At 35.5% G+C, this 25,604-nt stretch overlaps 1 protein-coding gene across 2 annotated transcripts in view; it reads right to left on the reverse strand.

Moving 5' to 3' along the window:
• TLK1 (tousled like kinase 1) overlaps positions 1 to 25,604 on the reverse strand; it is a 139,118-nt gene that overhangs the window by 20,083 nt on the left and 93,431 nt on the right. For both annotated transcript variants that reach the window (XM_049887408.1, XM_049887409.1), the window contains exons 9-12: positions 22,608 to 22,718; positions 22,367 to 22,503; positions 20,559 to 20,747; positions 9,807 to 9,873 (exon numbers count right to left, since the gene is read on the reverse strand). In XM_049887408.1, coding sequence (XP_049743365.1) covers positions 9,807 to 9,873; positions 20,559 to 20,747; positions 22,367 to 22,503; positions 22,608 to 22,718 — 504 coding nt within the window. The remainder of the gene's footprint in view (positions 1 to 9,806; positions 9,874 to 20,558; positions 20,748 to 22,366; positions 22,504 to 22,607; positions 22,719 to 25,604) is intronic.

Here is a 25,604-nt window from a genome sequence, read left to right on the forward strand (position 1 = left end):
GAATTTACAGAAGTTAAATTTTATTGAGTCATAAATATATAATTATGATTCTTCAGATGTCTATCCAATGGTAGTAATTAATATCACAAACTACTAATGACAGTAAAATGTATATCTATGTCAGTAAATTTAAGAAAGGATTTTTTTTCTCCGTAACACATGGCAAATCTGTCCTATAAAATCTTACAAAGTGAGCACAAACAAACAAGCTTTGTTCCATTTTGAATAGTTTACTGCTCTCCCCCAAAAAGTCAGAAGCACTAGAGAAAAAAACAAAAACAAGCTTGAATCCTAGGTATTTAAGAGGAAATACCAAAGAAGGAAATATAACCGAGCCTTATATACAGATAGATATAAATCTTCCACAGTTAGTGAAATTTATTTCCATCTTCCATCTTATAGCTTAGTGTTTACTCCACAAATACTGAACCTTAAAATAAAGTGACTTCTGGGGGAAACATAATTTTGCAGCTCTAAGTAACTTCTCTGAAATGCCACTGAGAAAAAAGTAAACACATCAAGGCAAATGCTAGGGCAATACTGTCTAGTACGTTTTTCTTTACAGGAAGAGGCAAAGCCCAGTTTGGGTCTAACTCCACAGTACAAAGCTCTAGAATACAGTAGTCTCAACAACTAATTTATCTTTGGCACAGATGGTTTCCAAAGATCTATCCTGTGGGTTATTATGCTTGACCTGAGACTGACATTAACCTCTGGGCCATCATTGAGAATTAACCTTATTCAGAGGGTTCAGGAGGAGCTAGGATGACCTAAGTTTACAACTGATCTGAATTCATTCTGGAATGGAATCCTAAAACTCACAGCAAAGCTAGGCCAGATTACTAAAAGGGAGACACAATCCAACCAGCTACATCGTGCTTTGTAAGAATATCATTTTGATCCTTGATCATTCACTGGCTGAGCAGTTAAAGCAGAGAAAGCCTAGGAGAAACAAAGAGATAAACAGCACCTTGGGAAATGGACTGATCTAGGTAGGTAATTACAATATTGGAAGAATGTTTAGTAAGAGAGAGACTTAGTGATCAAACATACAATAAAAGGACAAAGCTATTTTCTGTTTAAACAGAAAGGTATATAGCAATGAACAATTTAACAGTGTACACATCACAACTGTTTTAACAGTATTTTAAAATAAGCTTTCATATTCTGAGTTACATTAAAAAATTCAAGTCATACAAGTATACAACAGATCTCAATATTGCCTCATCATTGAAGTAACCTGCAGAAACAACACCTCTCAAAATTTTTAATGTTTAAAAATTTATATAGGAGGTAAATCCCATGGCAACCTGTCTTTGGCATAGAAATGCTTTTTCTATTTGTAATCAAATTCTCTTCTGGTAACTTAATATCCCCTTGGCGCAATTCTCTAAGCAAAAAGTAAGTCACAGCAATGTAGAATATCTGCAAAATGTCAGGTTAAAACAGCTGGGTAGATGTGGGATATCTTTTCCCAAAATGACATTTAAAAAAAATTAATTTTACTGTTATGAAGATACACATAACACTTATTCAATATTTTTCAGGTGTACAACTTAGTAAAAAAGAGATTAAAAAGTTGGGATGTGCAGACATAAAAGCTACAAAGCTTAGACAGTTGTAAAATGTATTGTCACATGTAAACCTGACATATTTCCTGAAAAAATTAAACATATTAGCTTAAAGTTATTTGGTAAATATTCCTGAATTTATGTTACATGTTATCTGCACCAAAAAATTTCTAAGAGCTGTCTTTCTATAAAGCCAAGATAAGACAGAAAGCATTTTCATGTATCACTCTCAACTTGCCTATTATCTGTGAGGACTGATAAAGAAATTTTTTCCAGCATACTGTGAAACACACAAAAGCATAATGCTTGCAATGTAATTCTAAAGCACCCTAACAACACTACCTGGTTTAAGAAAACCGGTTCAGAAAGAGATTTCAAAAAGTTTAACGCTAAATTCACTTTAGGAATATGAGTATCTATCCCCCAAGTCCTCAAATCCAGGTCCTCAAATTAAGTTTTAATATCATAAACTATGCCATTCTACAAGTTTATTATCAGGAAGTGAAAGGTAAAATTAACAACAAAAAAAGGCACTAATAAAAGCTAATGGAAAGAAAGGACAATGCAGAAATAGAAGGATTGACAAAATCATTACCAATTTACTTCAGATTTATCCTTTATATATGTCCCCAGATTATTTCTATAATATGCTTTCTCATATCTTAAATATGAACATGGGCGATATAAACCAATGGAAATGAACCACCCAACCCACCTAGATAAAGCAGGTCTGAATTTACAGAGATTAATTGTGAATCTACTTCCCCATAATCACTGTTTTGCTCTGAACGACTGTTCAGATTGAGAAAGGCAGTAGGAGGAAGAGAAGGGACAAACACGATGCAATTCCTGAGCTTTCTTTCCTAGCTACACTCCCTCCACTCCCACCCAAGTCACTGAACTGGTTCTTACTGATGGAAGCAGGTGTGTTTAACTGGCTTCGATAATTACCTTAGATCCTTTACTACTAATGTTCTTCTGACATTTTCTTTAGTTCTCTTTTCAAAGGCATACACACATTTGTTGTTGGAGTTGGCTCTAACTCACAGTGACCTTACGTATAACAGAACAGAATGTTGCCCAGTCTGTGCCATCTTCATATCAAGATCGTTGGTATGTTTGAGTCCACCAAAACCCCCTAAACGGGACTATTAAGATGGGCAGGTTTTGATTGTCAGTTCCCCACTCTGTTTAAGCAAAACAATATAAAAACCTATCTTCCTGGCAGCAAATAAATGTAATAATTCAACTGACTGGCAAAATTAAAGTATTTACTATACCTCTTGGAAAAAAAAGTATGGCTGTTGTATTATGAGGGTGAAATTCCTTGATGCTACACACTGACCAAGGTGCTGACAACAAAGCCTTAGCACATACAGGTATTATACTTTACTACAGTACTGCAGGCCTCCTCCCAGCTTTGTTTCCCTTTAACCCTTCTGAGGATGTTAGTGGATTCTACAGATTTTTAAAGTACAAAAAGATCTGACTTTCTAGTCATAAGGGGAATAGCCTAGTCTTCTACACTGTAATTATTCCTATGCATATAAGTGGCATGCATTTATAGTTTGATTGTGAAGACGCCAATAACCAGGCAACTGTTTTTTCTTTCTTTTTTGGTGAAAGTGAGCTTTGGACTGAACTTACAAACCTGAATTAACTAAGCCTGCTCTAACCAATGGCTGACATAAATCCTAATGTTTCTTCCAAAATTTTTTTAATTCCATTGCCTATACAACTGGATTAATATTAAACACTAAGGAAGTCAAATACATTTTACCTCTAAATTTTCATTTTGGTAACTGAACATCATCTACTACCAAATTAAGGTATATGGTTATGAATGGGGAAATACGGAGCCAGGAATATGTGCTGTGGGTCTATAATGAGAGAAGGTAGAATAAAAACACTGGGGAGTCGTTTTTATCTATGGCTAGTTCCATATTCTCTCAGTGCAGTCATCTTTTAGAGAACTCTCTTTTGTACTGGAAGCACTAAAAATATATATATAAAGAATATAAATATAGTACTGGAAGCACTAGTAAGGGCAGAATATCAAGTTTAGAATTCCAACACTCTTGTTGGCAACCTTCTTGCCCACAATGCCAAGAAGCTCATAACATTCTTCATGGACAATGGCTTAGTAGTGACTTTTTCTAGTATAGTGCATTTCCACTAGAATTCCACTGAAAACTACTGCCTAATAGTGTCCTGTGTTATGTTCTACAGAAACACATAATGTACAAAATATGTTGGCTTTAACTCAGAGAAGAACTCTGAAAAGGTTTCTTCTAGTCATGGCCATGAACGGAAAGGTCAACAAATATAGAGATTAAACCCTCTTGCATGATATTGGTAATTATTTTCATATTTTTATTCAAACCTAAAGTGACATGAAACGTCACATATGCAAACTTATTTTTTGTGGCCATACTAAGGGTTGGATAAATCAGGTGACAATGTATTCTAGAAAGAAAGACCAAAGAGGATACAAAATTCCAAAAATATTTGGGGATCAATTCACCTAAAACCAACGCCCTGTATTCTCCACTGTTCAAAAGGCTTGTAGACAATCCATTGACTTCCATTTCAACTAGTTGCATGATCCACTGTGAAGGAGTGAGAAAAGAGCTGTGTACTTGTTCTTGACCTGTAAAGATTTCATCATGGAAGATTAATACTGATGTTGCTGCTGCCTGATACTGGTTGTTTCTCTTTGCAGGTGCCAATATCGATCAGAGAACAGGATTTCAGTGGCAGAGTTGTTGCTATATTGTTATCTCTTCAGAACGGAGGCACAAGGAGAGATGAATGCCACATCGCAAGGAGCAAAGGAGAGAGAGAGAAAGAAATGGTGTCAGGTGGCATGTTGGATGCGATTTTTGTTTTAGTAGATTGAGATGACTGAAAATTGTTTAGCTGATTCCTTCGGCTGCAAAGATACATTTGTGTTGCTGTTGATGGTTCTTGACTAATCCTGTTTCAATTACAAATTGGTTATGTTTTTTCAATAAAACTTCTGGCACTTATATTCAGGGCTTATATATCAACACACACATACACACAAACTCATATATTAAAGCCAGTTCCTACTATGTTATTTAATATCCCACATGGAGATATCAAACCTTCTATATGCATTCTCTCCAACTAATCAAATATTTAAAATCAAGAAGATGACAAATCTTGAAGACTAGCAAATAAAGACCAACACATATGCTGTGTTCACAGGCTGTTCACTTCACAAATCTCAGTAACAAGGAGTGGTGACACATAGTTTATTGATCCTGATAACTTTCCAAACTCTTGTTTTCTCACCAAACGGGCATTATGATTGGTAACTTGTACCTTTTAAACGTTATGATGACTATGGAGAGAATGTATTACAAAGAACGTTCGTTGCACAGGAACAATAATAAAAGCAAACTGGTATATGGTTTGTTAGTTTCCTTAAAGCCACAGACTCCACATGTGGCACAGGCACATAGAACGGGAGAGCTAACAGCTTTGCCTGAAAGGAACAACCTTGTAAAGATTTGAAATGATTCCCTTTGCAAAGACAAGTTTTTAATAAATGACAGTTGGAAAGTATACGCATAATTACTGGTAACAAAGAAACTTATTTTTCCTTTTTCAGGAATAATTTGTATATTCTCCATGTATTTTACTACTCAGTTGTATTCTATGAAATCCTTATGATATATAAAGGTAAAATTGTTTCAAGAGTATTGACACTTGTACAAAAAAAGTACTTTTTCTGTTGACCTTCAAAAATAAACTTAGAGTGAAAATCAACCTAGTAATAAACATTCTAAATGATACAACAGTCACTAACATAATTCCCAAGGAAGATAATATGTGTGAGAGAGAGAATGTATGTGTGTAAAAAACTGATAATTAATTTAAAACTGTTTCCAAAAAGACTTAAGGATAAAATAAATCCCTCCAGTATTCTAAGAAAAATACAAAGAAAACTACAAGTGATTTAATTTTTCTGAATATCTAAAGAGTATGGGTATACTTATTGAAATAGGAGAAAAGAGTCCAATTCTGGCTTTGTCACTTACTGGCTGTGTTATTTCAGAAAAGCATGTAGAAGACCTTGGCATTTCAAGTTAACAAAAATGTTCACTCAAGAATGGCTAAAACGTCAAAAGTACTTCAAATGTATGTATGCCATAAAATGCAGTATTATGTAATTCTGCTGAAACAGGAATTTAATCATGCCTGTATCAGGCAGTGTGTGGAAATAAGTCACTCAGAGGATGAAAACCAAAATCCCAGTGCTGTCGAGTCGATTCTGACTCATAGCGACCCTGTAGGACAGAGTAGAACTGCCCCCATAGAGTTTCCAAGGAGCACCTGGCGGATTCAAACTGCCGACCCTTTGATAAGCAGCCATAGCGCTTAACCACTACGCCGCCAGGGTTTCCCCTGCGGATACAGCCCTGGCAAATGTCAGGGATTACAGTTAACTCTCTGATCCTCAGTAACCACATCTGTAATGTAGGGATAAAACCTGGCTCAAGACACTTATGACTGTCCAGGGACACAGTATGTAAAAGTGTTTATAAATTGCAATGATTGCATAAACTGATATTAAATAAAACAGCAAATGTTAAATAAAAATTCCTGATATATTAAAAAAAGTGACACTGGACAGTGATTTTCCTAACCTTATAAGACAAAACTGGTTAAGTCCTTAACCAAGTTTACATTTACTTTTTGGTGATAACTAGCAACACCTATTTATTTTAGCCATACTACTTACTTTTGCAGGCTTCTGCCTGACTCTCATGTCTTAAACCAGTATTTCTAAACCTATGGGGCAGCATACAATGTGAACTGAACTCAATACTTATTCCATGTTAATTCTACCGTTTATTAAATGTTAACATACCTTTTCATATTTCAGTTTACCTGTTCAATTATTATTACAATTAACACTATAAAATGCAATGCATGTCATATATTACCCATTTCAAGAAAAAGTAAACAGGCCTTTTATTCTCTTATGTCCATATAGCCATACAGCATGGGCTTCCTCCATGTAAGTTTTCTCCTTCATTGTTAACAAATTTCATCTATAATTTTGCTTAACTTTAAGAGTTTATTAAAGGGAAAGTGAGAGCAAGAAAGTGAGTCAAACACTAATTTAATATGCATGTGTGGGGGAGGGGTTTAGCTGGTTGGAGATGCTAACATAAGTGGTGGGGTTCGACTCTCCTCTGGCGAAACTGGGGGGCTATGTCTTCCATTATGGGTGCCCCTGCACAGGCTCTCCCAAGGTGTTCCGCTGTGGACAGGGAGCTAGCCATTTCCCTCTGTGCTGCCCTTTCTGCTAATGCAAGAAAGAGTATGCCAGACTCGAAATCAAATGCCCTAAACTTAACATACCCAAAGTTAATTTTCTGTACAGATTACATGAACATCGAATACTCAGAGTTCAGATCCAGCCTGTGGCAGAAGCTACAGAGTTACAAGTTGGGGTACAGTTTATTGAACCCAGGAGTATAGAGAGCTGATAAGACAGAAGTGGTAATACCTTTCCTCTTGATTCAAGTCTGTTCTCTATGTTAAAAGTCTGTCCAATCTACCTCTTTTGTAGAAAACTGAATGGTCTATTTTTATTAACCCATTTTCTGCCTATGGTTTAGCATGCCAAATAACTTAATTTTAAAAACATGTAACATTGCTAATTATTTTTTAATGGTACAACTCAAAATTTTAATACCCAGCAGTAAGCAGGCAAATGCTATTTATTTGTGCTCTAAGGTGACACTACTTGCTCAATTTTTTTCCTTTGTATGTATCACTAGCAACTTTCTTTATAATGCATTCATTATTCATTTTTTCCTAAAGAATGTGAGAACTCAAGACACGAGAGTATGTTCAGCATTATTAGTTCATCCCCTCTCCCGAAATATTCATTATGGCCGTCAAAGAAAAGTTATGTTGTAAACTGCTTAAGAAGAAGATAAAGTTAGAAATCTGAGACTGCTCTCACTGTGCAGTAAATGTGATAAAAGCTGAATAGAAAGAGAAAAAGATGACGGGGGACAGTTACTAAGAAAGAATGAGTAAGTACAGAAAACGTGTAAGTCAAACACTAAGAAGCTAATATGAAGGTCAGAAGAGAAGGTGTTGTATTCCAGAAGAGTTTACAAATGCTACCATAATATTTGATACTGAAGTATACCTCCCGTTAGAAAACAGAAGTGTTTCATAGAAACCAGATATCTTCAAAGTACCAGGAAAGCCTTAAAATCAACCTTCAACCAACAAAATCAAAAACAAAAAAACCCTCCTATGAAGTCTTTTCAAAAGTTAAGTATTCTTCTCAATTCAAACAGCCAATTCCTAATTTAACAGCTTTATAACATCAGATTTTATGTAACAGGTATTCATTAAGTAAGGCACACATGTAAAATGCCATCATTAGAAAGAGTAATTTAAAATTTGCTATTATATGTGTAAACAACCCTCCAGTCAAACTTCTAAGTATATACTTAGTATCCCAGCATCACAAAAGGCAGGTTAGAAAATAATTGGTAAATCTTTATACGGGTGGTACAAGCTGATTGCACTTGTCTTCTAGCCTAAAGGTTAGTGGTTTGAACCCATCAAGAGGCACCGCAGGAAAAAGGCCTAGCCACCTGTTCCTATAAAGATTACAGCCAAGAAAACCCTATGGAGCAGTTCTACTCTGTTAACACATGGGGTCTCCACGAATCAAAATTTACCTGATGGAAATGAGTTTGAGATATATGCAATATTAAGTATAGGTCCCTATGAATTCATTATCAAAAAAACAGTTTAAATAGGCAGATACTTGTGACTCGTTCTGTACTACAGAATTCCTTCTTCCCTTCTGTAGTTCCATGATAGCTCCATCGTTTATATAGAATATACTGAAGTTGCCAACCATATCTCAAAGAGCAGAAGAAATTGTAAATAACTTTAACAGAACAAAAAGGAAAGACTTAAAAAAAAGGCCAAAATAAATCATTGTGGAATTCGCTGTTCAAGCAGTTTAGGTTAAAGCTTTTCTGAGCACGGTACAGACAGCTATGGCACAGTAAAGAACACTAATGCAAATGAGTGGTGCCCTGGAAGAAAATCCTGGCAATCTACTTCCAAAAAAATCAGCCATTGAAAACTCTACAAAGCACAGGTCTACTCTGACATACATGGAGTCACCATGAATCAGAATCAACTTGACAGCAACTGCTTTGGTATGTGTGTGTATATATATACAAAACAATTTTTTTCTGTTCCTTATAATTAAAGGGGTCCCCAGCGTGCTGATAACATTCTAAAAATTATTATATAGTGATAGTAGTTGCTACCAGAATGGGTTTCTCTGCTCTACCTCACCCTACCCCAGGCAGATGACATAACAGATACTACCTTAATTCAATTTGTTTACCAGCTCAATTTTACCTATAACTTAACCTATTAAAAATTTTAAATAACCTGCCAAAGGAATCAGAATAAAAACTGGGTCAAAGAAAAAGAATTTTACAAGTTCGTCAGTACCCACATTTTAAGGGGGAAAATCTATTCTGTTATTATTACTTCTTTGAAACGGTCTGAACTAAAATTAAGAGCTGTAAAAAACAATGGACTGATTACAGTTTCACAGTTTACAAAGTACAAAGTTATACATTATAAAAATTTACTATAATAACACATAGCAACATTTTTCTAAATTGTATCACTTTATACTACTACTGAGGACTCGGTTCTTTGAAATTTTCCCATGTACATATTTTAATTGAAACATTTCATCGAGCGTCCAACAGCTTAAAAATTAAGCCAAAGAAAAGAGTGCTCATATATTACAATTTATTACAAAATGGACACAAACAACATGGAATTTTATATTTGGTCTTAATGAAGCATTTTTTACTACAAGGTGGTATTTAAACAGAGTAATCTAGGGACCCTGGGGGTCTCGCCAGAAATTGCTCTGTCATCATAGGGACAAGGTGTATCAGCATCACAATGTTTTTAAGTCGCTGCAAGGTAAAGGAGTATCATTTTAATATGCTCAACATAAAAATGCAACATTAATGCCCCCGCCCCCCCCCACTTTTTTTTGGGGGGGGGTCCGAAGTTTTTAATTTGGGATCTTTCTTAAATTTTGGCTCCTTAAATAAGAGACCTACAACACAGCTCTCCACAACCCCTGGTAACAATTTAAGCTAAAAATACAGCATTTGCTTCACATACCTTTTTGAGTTGTCCTAGTCTAAGTTTGAAAATTTCTTCCTGTTCATGATATTCTGCCAAAGTCAACCTGTCAAAAATGAAATTGTAATTCTAGATATTAAGATTAATACTATTATTTCTTATTAACAGCCAGAAAAATGGGGTAAAATTATCTGAATAAAAATGCTAAAATACTGACAGCTTTCAGTCTAAAATACATAAGCCAAATATTATTTAAGATATTCTTCACAATATATTTGCTATTATAGACGGAATAATTAACTGTATCATTTATTCAACAACTATTTATTGAATACTATGTGCCAAGTGATATTCTATATCCTAAGGATGCAGCAAAAATCAAGACAATTTCTCCTTACATTTTAGTCTGAGCTTACACCCTGTAGTGAGGATAGAAAAGTAGACAAACAATTTAATAAAGAAATAATTACAAATAACAGTACATGTTATGAAGAAAACCAAAAAGGGTGATGTGATAACGACTGGCTGTACTACATTATTTTGGGCCTGGTATTAGGGAGGTGGCCTTTGATCTAAATGTCAAAAAGATAACCACGACAGAACTTGGAGGAATGTATTCTAGACACAGTTTACAGCAAGTACAAAGATCCAAAGGTGGGAACAAGTTTGCCATATAAGCAAGCATCACCTGGAATACAGTCACAGAGACGGAGTAGCAGGAGAGGAAAGCGAGAGACAGATCCCGTACAGACTTGCAAGCCAAGTGAAAAATTTGAATTTTACTCTAAGAGTAACGGGAAATCACTGCACAGGGAGTCAGTCCAGTGTGAGCACCAGTTTAAAACACACACACACACACACACACACACACACTAAGGAAGAATGTTAAATTCCAACGAAAGACATTTTAATCTTCTTGCTTCACTATATTGGGAGTGAATCAGCAAGATAAAGAAATGGTAAAACTGCAGCCAAAAGACCAAATCTTATTCTTCAAACTATTAATTAAATGGATAGACATAAAACGTTAATCTTGGAAGTGTTTTATGGTTATTTCATCAATTTTTCAAATACTCTTAGAAACTTCAAAAAATGATCAGTTTAATGTATGCAGAACCATAACATGATATATTCATTTTATAACATTGCCTAAGAAAAAATGATTTTGTTTTGTGATAAAGAAAAAAAAAAAAATCGATCCACAACAAAAGAACTTCGATTTCATACCCTGATTTTGCAAGAATTACTTTTATCTACCACACTGCATGCCCTTCTTCATTCACTCACTTATGTACTCTGAGGAGATATGGTTAAGCTCCTAACCCAGGTGTGACTTATTTAGGGCTGGTTCAAGCACTCAGGAACATTTCCTGTAAGTGCTATTTTTTTTTTTTAGATGGTACTTAAATTTACTAATTCTGAAGAAAGGGATCCAAAGAAACAAATAAACTCTAAGAAACACAGTTAGTAGTCCACTAGAAACATCTTAACATTTTAAATTAAATCCTTTCTATTGTCTTCTGCTAACACAACCAATGGATTTTATCAAACTGACTATAGCAATAATTGATAGCTACAGCAATTGTTTACAGAAAATTCAGAGAATAAATGCTGCAGGATTGAGAAAGAGAGAGAGAAGACAGTGAGGTTTGAAACTAAAAGTGGTCATATCTAAACTAACCCAGTAAAAAACTGTAGGAATTACAGCAAACCGTTTCTGCATATGCATATAAGCAACCGATAAAAATTTAGTTACGTGTATAATAATATCATAATTTCCTATTTTGAAGGTATGGTTTTAGGTCCACTGATAGTCCATAGGATAAGTGGTTCAGAACAAATATTTTTAAATATATATTTTTGCTTTCTCTGCAGAAATATAATTCTGTACTTTGATTTTTACTTATGACATTGAGGCCATTTATCAGTTTTTTGGCATTAATCCAAAAAACACAAAATAATAAATGTTGGAGAGGTTGTGGAGAGACTGGAACACTTATACTGCTGGTGGGAATGTAAAATGGTACAACCACTTTGGAAATCGATTTGGCACTTCCTTAAACAGCTAGAAATAGAACTACCATATGATACAGCAATCCCACTCCTTAGAACATATCCTAGAGAAATAAGCCTTTACACAAATAGATATATGCACACCCATGTTCATAGCAGCACTGTTTACAATAGTAAAAAGATGGAAGCAACCAAGGTGCCAACAACGGATGAAAGGATAAATAAATTATGGTACATTCACACAATGGAATACTAGGCATCGATAAAGAACAATGATGAATCCGTGAAACACTTCCTAACATGGAGGAATCTGGAAGGCATTATGCTAAGCGAAATTAGTCAGTTGCAAAAAGGCAAATATTGTATGAGACCACTATTTTAAGAACTCAAAAAACAGTTTAAACAAAGAAGAAAATATTCTTCGGTGGTTATGAGAGCGGGGAGGCAGGGAGGGAGAGGGGTTTTCACTAATTTTAGGTGACGGTAAAGACAAACACAATACAGGAGAGGTCAGCACAACTAGATTAAACCAAAAGCAAAAAAGTTTCCTGAATATACTGAATGCTTTGAAGGCCAGCGTAGCAGGGGCAGGGGTTTGGGGACCATGGTTTCAGGGGACATTTAAATCAACTGGCATAATAAAATCTATTAAGAAAACATTCTGCATCCCACTGTGGAGAGTGGTGTCTGGGGTATTAAACACTAGCAAGCGGCCATCTAAGATGCATCAATTGGTCTCAACCCACCTGGAGCAAAGGAGAATTACGAACACCCAGGACACAAGTTAATTATGAGCCCAAGAGACTGAACGGGCTACATAAACCAGAGACTACATCATCCCGAGCCCAGAAGAACTAGATGGTGCCTGGCTACAACTGATGACTGTGCTGGCAGGGAATACAACAGAGAACCCCTGAGAGAGGAAGAGAACAGTGGGATGCAGACCCCAAATTCTTGTAAAAAGACCAGACTTAATGGTCTGACTGAGACTAAAAGGACCCCAGAGGTCATGGTCCCGAGACCTTCTGTTAGCCCAAGACAGGAATCATTCCCAAAGCCAACTTTTCAGACAGAAATTGGACTGGACTATGGGACAGAAAATGATACTGGTGAAGAGTCAGCTTCCTGGATGAAATAGACACATGAGACTATGTGGGCTGCTTCTGTCTGGAGAAGAGATGAGAGGGCAGAGCAGTGCAGAAGAGGGCTGAATGGACACAAAAATAGAGAGTTGAGGGAAGGAGTCTCATCAGAGGGAGAGCAACTAGGAGTATATAGCAAGCTGTATACAAGTTTTTGTATGAGAGACTGACTTGGTTTGTAAACTTTCACTTAAAGCAAAACAAAAATGAAACAAAGTTTGGTTATCATGCAAAGTTCATGGACATGCAGATGGCTGGAATTTCTGCAATCTGGGGGAAGGATATTTTGTTATCTTGAGTTGACAGTGGTTTTCAATTGCTACTATTATTGTGATTTAATGACTAACGTTAATTAGCTCCACGGTTTTTTAGTTTGTTGAGTCTTGTTGAGTTAATATTATAGCATAATATAACGCACATTTGCTTTAATAGTACTTTTAGTACTAGTTGTTAACATACGTATGTATTGTGGTTCAGATATAAATCATTCACATCCCTAAAGCAGATGCACGCAAGTAACTCCCTCTCCTTCAATGATTTCAAAAGCTTTGACTTAGAGCATTATCTCATAGGTCTAATCCTGATATCAAACACACACAACTCTCACTAAAGACTAATGGTAAATTTCAGCAACAGAACTTTGCTATTACAGCATTTTGATTACTACTACTAAGACTACATTAAGCTTCAAATAGTATAAAAATATATTTAATAATATCTCTGCTTGGTTCTGAAAATTCAGTAGAAACTACATTAAGCATTAATGAGCCAATTTTACAGATAATACTAAATACTAGGCTACTGACTTTCTAGGGCAGTGGTTCTTACCATTTTATGATCATGGATATCTTAAAAAGTTTAAAGAAAGTTATAAACACTCTTCTCAAAAAATTTCATATATGCATAATTTTGTGGTTCATAGATTTCAGGTTAAGAATCTCCAAAAGGCCGAAAGAGTCATTTCTTACGTTTCTCTGTATTTCCCTATTAGGAATTAAATGTTTTTAAAAAGAAACTTATGTATTTAGATAAAAAAAAATTGGGACATTCTTCCTTAGAGAAATAGTATTTTATTACACATAATGAAAAGAGCTAAGCTAGGATGATGTTAACCTTAAACCAAAAAACCAAACCCGTTACCATCAAGTCAATTCCAACTCATAGTGACCGTATAGGACAGAGTAGAACTGCCACATAAGGTTTCCAAGGAGCAGCTGGTGGATCTGAACTGCTGACCTTTTGGTCAGCAGCTGTAGTTCTTAACCACTGTGCCACCAGGGCTCGGTTTTTAATTACCACATCAATTATTTTTATGACATGATTTTAGGATACCTGAAAAACGTATATCCTCTTAAGCGGGTCACTTGGTTAAGTTACCTGGCAAATCTTTTATTCACAGATAGTGCAAAGATGCAGCCCAATCTCTCCCTATATGAATCATATTTGATGAAAACAGACTGAATTATTTTGTTATGTACACATGTACATACATACATGCATATTTATTTAGGAACATGCTAAAACTTCTAAATACATAAAGCTGTTCAATAGATTTATATAAAAGTTTTATTTAAAAAGTTAAGAAATTTAAAGCCCAAACATAAGGCTTAATTAACTCTTGATGATCTTCTATAGTAAGTCTGAGTGAATGAGAACTTTATTTTTAATTTAAAAAACTGTTTTACAATAGCTTAATAAAAATGTGGGACCACAGTAGTGGAAATAACTAGCAGAATTCCAGAAAACAGGAAACATTAATTTTAAACAAATTTGGTGGTCAATTCTCTAGGGACATATTCTCTTTAAGCAGGATATAAACCTGAAGTTTCAGGTTTAAGGATTATAAGGTATGATAAATAGATTATTACAGACACTTAAGAAAAAAAATACATAATAACATAGCCCATTTATTTACCTGAATTTAGCAAACTTTTACTGAACATTCAACTATGAGCCATGCATTGAGGATTAAAATTTTTAAATTGGGAGGGGGGGTGTTGGTAAGACTAGTCTGCTTTTGAAGAGCCTATGAAAACGAGGAATAGAAAGGAATCTGCCACTGGAAACCTTTTGGAACACAGTCCTTCCCTGACACCCAGAATGGGAATTAATTAGATGGTACACTGTTTCAAGATGTATCTCACAAGTTTTTCTATGCAGCACTTTCACTAACATATACTTCAAAAATATGTTCTCATTTCCACTGAGATTTTTCTGCTATTTTTTTGTTACTGATTTCTAGCTAGCTTAACTCCACCACTGTGGTCAGAGAAAATATTCTGTATGATTCTAATCCTTTACATTTCATACGTAAGCTCTACCAAATATTTAAGGAAGAAACAATGCCAATCTGATACAAATTCTTTCAATCCTCTGAAATTACTTAAGACTTCCTTTATGATCTAACATATGATCAATTTTTATATACATTTCATGTTTAAAACGATGTCTATTGTACAGGTGTTGGGTGGTGCTCTATAGTCCATTAAATTTGTCAATCCCACTAAAATCTTCTGTGCTTGTACTATGTATTGTTTTGCACTGCTTTGTATGTATCTACACGTTCTATGTATTACTGATATGTGTGTGCTTAAATCTCCCATTGTGATTTGTAGATCTGACCATATCTTTCTACAGTCCTACTAATTTTTACCTATCTCGAGGCCATGTTGTTAGATGCATACACATGTAAAATTATAGCCTTCTGGTGATTTGAATGTTTTATAACTATGAATAATAACTTTATTTCTTATGTTTTTTTGCCTTAAATTTTACTACATTTGATTTAATACGGGCTTCTTTTGCTTGTGGTTTGCCTGGTTGTGGTGAAATGAGTTTATGTGGCCTTTTGACTTGGTTCTTTGGAAAAACAACTTGAGAGATTTTCCCCTGTAAACCCTGTTCTAGTTTTCTACCTCAGAGGGGTTGTTAACTTTTGTCCAGGTTGACTGACATTTCCTGGGTAAGCTGTGAACAACTAGTTTTTGATACTTTTTGGCTGGTCCCGGCCTGCAGCTTGCCCTGTGATTGCTATGCATCTTGCAGGGATTGGTCAACAGACTATGCAAATGAGGTGAGTTGTACCCCAGCAACACCCACTATGCAAATGAAGTATGTGTAGCCTACCGTGAGGGGACTGGTCAGTTTGTGGCCCTGGTGGGAGTGCCAGGCCTTGAAATTGACAAGGAGTTGTGTAAGCAGCCAGCCCCATAGAAGGAATGTGAGACAGAAAAAAGCAAGAAGAAAAGAAACTGGAGAAACAGGAGGAAGAAAGCAGAAAGAAGAAGCAGAAAGAGAGAGAAGAGGAAAGAAACCTCTTTAAAGAGCTGTAACACTGGTCAAGGACTTTAACGCTGAAGACTGTAAGAGGCCAAGAACTGGCTCTGTGGCAGAACTGGTGCTGACAGCCCTGGGAGGGGCCCAGCAGCAAAGCCAGTGGTGATAGATGACAGGGCCAAGAGAAACCTGGCCTGAGGGGGGTGAGAGGAGCCTTGCCTGAGGGGGCTGAGAGAGCTGTCTTGCACTGAAGAAGGGAGACTCTGCCTACATACTTCCTCGTCCTGATTCCTGAGTTGTAGCCTGTTGATCCTGATCCTGAGTTATTCCTTAATAAACCTCTTAACTGTAAATATGCTCTACGTGTTCTGTGTGGCCACTGAAAAGGATTATCAAACCCAGCAAAGAAGTGGAGAGTGCCATGGGAAGGACAGCTGGTGCCAGAATTGGTAAAAAGGTTGGGGCGTGGAGGTTATGTCTGACTTCCACCTCACAGGGATCAGCCTTTGGCTGATCTTGATTCACATTATCCTCCCTCAAGTTAGACAGGTACTGATACTATTACTTCTATCACCATTTTACACTTACATATCTTTTTCTAACCTTTCATTCTCAATATATTTCCTTTCCCTCTGGATGCTTTTGAGAATTTTTTCTTTGCCTTGGTTTTCTGAGATTTCATTATGACTATCTAGGTAAGTTTTTTCTTTTTATTTATTCAGCTTGGGATTTGCTAGGCTTCATGAATCTGTAGAGTAACACTGTTCATCTGTTTTGAATTCTCAGTTATCTTGATCGTCAAATATTGCTTCTACTTTATTCAAAACTGTTTTCAACAGACTGTCAGCTGACTCGTCAATAATAATAATGCAAGTCAGAAGACAGGAGAATAATATCTTTAAATAACTTTTAACCTAAAATTCTGAAACCATTAAAAATATTTCAAGAATGAAAGCAAAATAAAACAAAATCTGAGAGGTATCACCACCAGCAGACTTACACTAAAGGAGAAATTCTAAAAGATATTCTTTAGGCAGAAGTAAAATGATTCCAGACGTGAGATCAGAGATGTAGGAATGAAGGAAGAACGGCGAAGATGATTTGAATGTGGGTAAAGTCTACAAGAACACTGATTCTCCAAGATGGTAATAATATCTTGCAGGTGTACATAAACACATAAACAGAGGAAAAGAATCAAATAACAAATCTGATCAATCAAAAAAAAAGTTAATAAAAAGATGAAAAAGGGTGAAGATTAGGAAAGATAAATAACACATAGAAACTTGAACTTCAATAAATAATTCATGAAATAAAAATGAATTAAATGTTCCAATGAAATGAAGATTTTCACACAGGATTAAAAAAAAATCAATTTTGTGCTACCACAAGAGGCATATAGCCTACTAAATAATAATTAAATGCTTTATAAAATATATATTTAAAAAAACTTTAGTAAAAACCACTTCAATTATTCAGAGTAAATAGTTTGTATAGCTATTATCTATATGTAAGGGTTCAACGATCCTTGCACTGATTGTACATTATTAATACATTTTTGTCAAGATTTTGACTTCATGTTAAATATATTTCAAATTTTGATTCTATCTATCAAACTTATACATTTCATGTTTCATAGAGGGCAACTACAAAGTAAGCAGAGAATATTTTACCTTATATTTTATACTAATGACATTCTAGAGGTCACTTTGTTTTTCCCATTACGACTTTAATATTAAATCGAGAATATACTCTATAAAGCATTAAATTATTATTTGGTGGACTACATGTCTCTTGTCCAGTGGTTAAGAGCTCGGCTACTAACCAAAAGGTTGGCAGTTCGAATCCACTAGCTGCTCCTTGGAAACCCTATGGGGCAGTTCTACTCTGTCCTATAGGGTCGCTATGAGTCAGAACTGACTTGACAGCAACGGGGTTTTGACTAAAATTACTACCTAAAAAAACAATCTACTAACAAAAACAACGCTAGCTAGTTAAAAGCTATCATTTATTAAGTGCTCATTATATTCCAGACACTGTTACAAGTGCTTTATATATATTAACTCACTGAATTTTCACAACTCTGTGAGATATGGACTATCATCATCTCTGATTTAGGGAGAAATTACTTAAGTGCAGACAGGTTAAATAACTTGCCCAAGATCCTACTGCTGTTAAGAAGCAAGGATATAAACTCCAGAACCTATGCTTTTTTTTTTTTTTTTTTACCACTTACGCTATTCCACAAAAAAACTGACTGAATCTTGCTGGCAGTTAAAAATAAGTGAAGAGCCAGGAACCATGTAAGTAGTTTACATGCATTACTTTTTTTCATCCTTTTAACACTGTGATGTAGGTACTTTCACAAGTGAGGAACCAGAGGCTCAAAGACGTAAAACAGCTTACCAAAAGAACATAATCTGAAAGAGTCAGGGTTGGAATCCACCTCTGTCTGACCCCAGAGCCTAAACTCTTAATAGAGTAAGTAACTTGTGTTTAAAAAACTACCACTCAAAATTCACTATATATAAATCAAAACTGCTTTTTTTCCTCTATTTAAATCTACATTTAATCAAGTTGCTACATAGTATCACTTCATTTGCAATTCAAGAACCCACAGAGTATCACTCCAGGGTTAGTTCGAAGCAAACATATATAATATAATGGGTTGGAAATGAGATAGGACTATGATTATTAAACTACAGTTAGGGCTCTTAGCAATCGTGGAAGACAAGTAGAAAGGAAAACACCTGTGACAAACTAGAAACATGGTCTACTGAGAAGAAAATGAAAATTCAATGAAACGCTCATGCATGAAGGGACACAGGGCTCTATGGAAACACCTCAAAGTGACCATTAACTCCTATCCTTCAGGAGTAAGGAAAGGGTTTTCGGAGGAGGCAATATCTAGTATGGGACTTAGAAGATGAACCGAAATTAGACAATGGGATGAAGTTTGAAAGTTGGGGTGGGGTGGGGGTAGCACTGGTCAATAGCCAAAGATGAGGCAAGAGAGGTCAGAAGGAGTCAGATCATCAACAGAAAGCCTGAGGGCAGGTAATACTCAAGGAGAATGTGTAGAGTGAGAAGTGAGATGGCCTAGGGACAGATCCCTAAAATACACCTATGTTTTACAGGTTAGTAGGGGCAAATGATATCCATAGAAGAGTTTAAGAAGATGCAACCAGATGAGCTGACACGAAAATTAGGAGAACAAGATAAACTCAAAAACTAAGACAAGAGTCTTTTGGGAAAAAATCGTAATTGTCAACAGTATTCAAAGCTGCCAAGTTAAAGACTCAACCGTCAATGAAACTTAAGATCAATACAGTTAATAATCTTTAAAAAAAATTTTCAGTTAAGAGAGACTGGAAGGTGAGACAGCAGAGACTACAAGCATAGGCAACTTCCTCAAGAAATCTAGTTACGAGGAAGACAGAGAATACAGAGACAGAAGATTTATAATTCAGTGAGTTTTTTTTTTTTTTTCCACTTACATGGTTTTTGAAAGGAAGAAACCGGTAGAGGGCAAAAGGTTGAAGATCCAAGAGAAAAGGATTATCAATAGAAGAGGTCCCCTGATGTAGCAGAGGATGGGATTCGAACTGTGGATAAATACCGCCTTTCAACACAGTCAGACACATGTATACAAAACATTAAACAGCAGAAAGGGGTATATGCATTTTCTTTTCATGTAAATTTATACAAGTTCTTATAGGACAGAAAAATCATGTAGGTTTGGATGCACCTGCATCAAAATTTTAACAATGGTGTTTTCTGAGGGATGGAATCATGGTCTATGTTGTTTCACTATCCTCTTCCATGGGTTCTACAGTTATGTAACTACTTAAAAAAAAAAAGTCTTCATCTCTCAAATCATAAAGAGTAATTCATCATTAATGCAGAAAATTTAGAAAACAAAGAAAAGTGGAAAGCAGAAAAACCATACCCACAACCCACCAAAATGTTGCTATCATAGATTGAAAAAATATATAAATGTCAGGTACATTAATTAAATTAACACAATTCTCTCAGAAAAGGAATATTTAATGGGAACTCAGAACTGGAATAATCAGAACTTTAACTGATTCTTTACCATTCAGATATGGAAGAAAGAGTGTATCCTGGTCTCCTCTTCCCTAAGTCTCCATTTTAAAAAAGAACTGCTAGATCTCCATTTTAAAAGGTAGCATTCAGGTATTTTGGGCTTATTATTAATTTACAGATAAATTTTCAATACTGCCTTCCTTCCTGGCTATAACTATTTTTACTATTTAAGTATTAATTTCAGATCACATTCACTGTTAACATTCATGCTCGTTGTCAACAACTTAAAAAAAAGAAAATTAAAATGGAGGCTTACAGTTGTGGTAAATTTGGTCTAACAAAGGGATCGTTTTCTGCTCCATTGACTGTTTTGTTTTTCCTTTGTTTTGGTTCAGAATTTGTAGAGGGTGCCTGAGAATTATTAGCTGTGGGAGGTTTGCGTTTGGCTAGAAGTTTCCTTTGCCTTTCAATATCTTCCCTTTGCTGATTCACCCATTCTTGCTGCCTGTGTAAAAACAAATAAATAAAGCCAGTTAACCTTCCATTATTTTTCACAATTAAAACATCACACACAAACACAGGCACACACACACACACAAAAAAAACCTTATTAAAAATCACACAATATAAATTTATAACCTCATGATTCTACCCTTTTGAACCAACTTGTAGTTATCCTTCCGGTCTCATTTGGAACAATCCTTTCTAAGTGAGGTCTTCCCTAAGCCTCCTGGACTAGGGAAAGATGTGATGCCATATATAATATAAACCCAATAGTATCTTGGGTTTAGAGCAAAGGCTCTTGCCCATAAAATACTCAAAGATTATGACTTCTATCTCAAATCTATTTCCACCTTCCCAATTTTATTGTTAGTATTTTAGTTCAAGCCTACTTATTTTTGAATTACAATTTAACTCTGTCTTAACTGTCAATAATTTAGTCTCTTTCCAATATTATTTCCATATTACCAACAGAGTTCTTTTTCAAAAACTCAATTCTGATCATACACACTATATAACAACCTTTAAAAGCTCCCCATTTCCAACAAAATTAAAACTCAAACTCCGTAGCATCAAAAGTACACTGTCTTTTTTTTTTTAACATCTAGCCCAGCTGTGCTCAACAAAAGCTGAATAAATCTACTGAGAGAGAGAGAGAACAACTCCCGGGAAGATGGCTGTCCTGTAGCAAAACCTGGGACCCAGCAGCTGAAAAAGCAATGCTGTTGTGACACCATGTGAAATAAAGCCTTGCTTTCATTTTCTGTAACTGGATTGACTCTGGGAAAGCTTATGCAGATGCTTACACCACTTCTGCTTTTCAGGTTCTTCCAAGTTTTCCATCAAAAAAGAGGCAGCATAAGCCCTGGCTCTTTAATACATAAGCAGTCAACTTAATTTTACCTACCATCATCTAATCTCAAGAAAATAAGGTAACAATGATTTCTTTGTTTTAAAGTTTGCCTCAGAAATGTTAAAACCTCATGTTCAATTCAACTGATTTATAAGTTACTATATCTGAATGTGGAAAGAAGGCCTGGCAACCTAATTCCAAAAAATCAGCCACTGAAAACCCTATGGAACACAGTTTTACTCTGACACACATGGGGTCGCCATGAGTAGAAAATGACTTGATGGCAGCTGATGGTGGTGGTGATATCGGAATCAGAAGACAAAAAGTTCCTGTCTTTTCCTTAGGAATAGAGGGCAGGCAAGTGCTGAATATTAACACTGAAGTATGGACTGGGTAATGGGAAAAAGTAGAAAAATCTCTGGATATAAAAAAAGAAAGAAAGAAAAACTTATAAGGAAAATTACACTTTCAACAAATTTCCTCCGAAAACATCATCTACAAAGCTAGACAGTCAGTTTATATTTTGGAAAGTCCTATTGAGAATAATACATTATGCTCTATGGATAAATGTTAATCAACAAGTCTGTTAAAGCTAAAATTGTAATTCAATACTTTTTTTTACATCTTCCTTTCAAATATATTAAATTCTGTAATTTCAAGAACAGTAAGGAGGGAGTAGATGTAGAACACAGTTCAAAATCTAAAGTCTTTTAAAGCAAAGAAAACCCAAATGAATATTAAATTAAAAAAAATATATACAAATGACTAACTTCACAAGATTCTGAAATGCAAAACCATCTGTCCATTGTTCAGTAAATGAAGCACCATGTCTAACTGTTGTAAAGTGCCCAAGGCGTAATCTGTCTTGCATGCTCTTCTCTCTGCTTGACAGTTTTTCTTGCGTACTCTGAAAAAAAGGAATAAGACTCATCACTCAAATTTATTCATTTAAATTTTAAAAGCTTACATAGGGAAATGGATCGGTGAAGGCATTTGGAACTTTTAACTTACTTTTTCAATAAGAAGCTTCTTGCTCATTGATATGCACTTATTTAATCGTTCTTTGTATTTTTCAAGTAATTTTTGTTGTTCGTCTATTTGCCGTCTGAGATCACAGTTAGCCTACAATGTAAGTAGAAAATGCAAAAGGTCTACAATTTATATGTATATGAGACAGGAATGTATTTAACAAAATGAATAAATGATATAAAGAAACAGGTTATTAATAAGTTTAAATACTCTAGTGTTAACACTAAGCGGAAAAAAAAAACCCCTACTTTTCATAAGATAATACTGTTAAATGTTGATTAACTGTATAGCACAAAGTCTGTGGAATTTGTATTCATATTCGATGAGTCCAAATCCACATTCTAAGGTATACAGCTTTGGCCAAGTTAGTTATTTGGATCTAAATTCAGTTTTCTTATTTCTAAAATAGGGGCGACACTACTGTGTAATAAAGAAGTTGGCCGGTCTTTGTCCCAGGTTCCTCAGAGGTTATCTCTAAAAGCCTGGTAGGCTCTGATGGTTTATGCTGAGACATGACTCAGGATGGGGGCTGGCCATGCCTGAAAGACAAGCCATGTGATTGGAGGGCTGGAGCTCTGAGCCAGCTGGTATCAACCAGACTTCTGCGGAGGGGAGATCATGCCTATGTAATGAAAGCCCAATAAAAACTATGGACACCTAGTTGGCAATATTCTGCATACTGTCATACCTCAATGTGCCAGGAAGGTGACCCATCCTGACTCCATGGGGAGAGGACAACAGAAGCTTTGCATCTCGAACCCTCCCAGATCTTGCCCTGTGTGTCTCTCCCTTTGATGGTTCTGATTTGTATCCCTTTGGTATAATAAAACTGTAATCCTAAGTACAGAGTTTTCCTGAGTTCTGTGAGTTGTTATAGCAAATTATCGAAGCTGAGGGAGTAATAAGGGTGGCTTGGGTCTCTCAACCTTACATCTGGTATCTGGAGTGAGGGCAATCCTGTGGAGAGCTGTGCCCTTAACCTGTGAAGTTTGGTTTAAATCTGGGTAGTTGATGTCAGAACTCGTTGGTTGGTTAAAATAACTGAAATGCTGTATATAAAAGTAAAACTTAAGAATAAATATAAGTTCTCTGCCATCTTTTATAACTAATACAATTTTTTTCTCCACTAAACTTGTATATGACACTGCAGTAGTCTATCCAGTAACTATCCCACCATTCTTCTTCCTTTGCAATAGACCAACTTTATTCACTCTGTAAGCAGCCACATGCTCAGAGAAATGGCCTCTGCCTAAACTCAGGAGTCTGATTAGTTTAATGTAGTGACAAGAGAATCACCTCGAGGGCTTGTTAAAACACGGACTGCTGGGACCCAACCCAGAATTTCTGAGTCAGTAGGTCTGGATGGGACCTGTAAATTTCTGTAACCTGGTAATGCTGATGCTTCTGGTCTAGGGACCACACTTTGAGAACCACTGGTCTATGGGGTCACCATGAATCAGAACTGACTAGACAGCAACTTTTTTTTTTTTAACCAAAACCTACTACAAATATCTTAATGGTGAAACATTAGAAACATTTCTTTTTAAAACTAGGAATAACTCAAGGATGCCTAGTATCACATCTGCTTAACACTGTACTAAAGATCTGATCCAAAGCAGAAAGACCAAAAATAAAAGTTATAAATAGGCTTAGGAAAGGAAAAAAAAAGTATTTGTAGACAATGATTACCCACACAGAAAACCCAAAGGAATCTACAGAAAAATTATTAAAAATTAAAAAGAAGATTAGCCATTATGTTAAGCGAAGTAAGTTAGACACAAAAGGACAAATATTACATGAACCCAGTTATGTGAAATATCTAGAAAAGGAGATAAAAGTTTATTACTGGTTACGGGGGTGGGGGATGGGGAGTTATTGCTAAAGGGGTACTGAGTTTATCTGGGGTGATGAAAAACTTTTGGGAATAGTGCTGATGGTTATACAACATGATGAATGTAATTAACGTCACTAATTACACACTTACGAACGGTTAAAACAGCAATTTTTTGCTATACATATTTTACCACAATAAAAAATGGGTGTTTTTTTTTTTTTTTTTAACAAGGTGTCTAGACATAAGGTTATTACACAAAAAAAGACTTTCTACTCTCTGGAAACAAATTATAATTTAAAAAAGATAATATGTACTTGTGCATCAAAGAAGGTAAATAAAAATAAATCTAACAAAAGATGTGTAAAACCTACATGGAGAAAATTGTAACATTTATGAAAGATGTTAAAGAATACCAAAAAAAAAGAGCACTACAATGTTCACTCATAAAAACATTCATTATTTTAAATATGTCCATTCTCCCAAAATTAATCCACAAATTAGGTACAATTAAATCCCAACAAACTATGTGGGTATAGCTTGAAAAAACAGATTCTAAAATTTCTCTAAGACTGCCAAGGGTCAAAAGTAGCCAAAAAAAAAAAAAGGGAAGCGGTATTTGTTCAACCATGTTTCAAGATATAATACAAGGCTGTAGTATTTATAGTCATTCAAATCTATCCCCCCACCTTCCTTAGTAATAAAATCCCAACATTTTATTCTGAGTTGAAATGTGCCTGGCTAAAAGATGGTATTTCCCAGCTTCCCTTGCAGCAAGGGATGGTCAATGAGCTGTAAGCAGAAGTTGTTCAAAGGAGTATCCAAGAAGGCTGCATGCAGTGTTGTTGCCCTTTTCGTTTTCTTCTACTTTTTCTCTTTTCTGCTTAGAATACAGATATTATTACTCTGACTCTAATACATACTTTGGACTTTGACGTGACCTTCAAGATGGAAGCCATGCACTAAGGACGAAGGGGCAGAAAAACTGAAGGAGTCAAAGTCCCATATGACACTGTGGAGCCATCAAACCTGGGCTGTCCAATTTTGTTCTTTCAAAAAATAAACTTCTATCTCATTTAAAGTATTGCTGTTTATGCTCTCTATTCAGCCAAAGACAATTCTTACGTGATAGAATGATGCTGTGGTAC

The sequence above is a fragment of the Elephas maximus genome, chromosome 6 (genome assembly GCF_024166365.1).
Source record: "Elephas maximus indicus isolate mEleMax1 chromosome 6, mEleMax1 primary haplotype, whole genome shotgun sequence".
Classification (NCBI taxonomy): Eukaryota; Metazoa; Chordata; class Mammalia; order Proboscidea; family Elephantidae; genus Elephas; species Elephas maximus.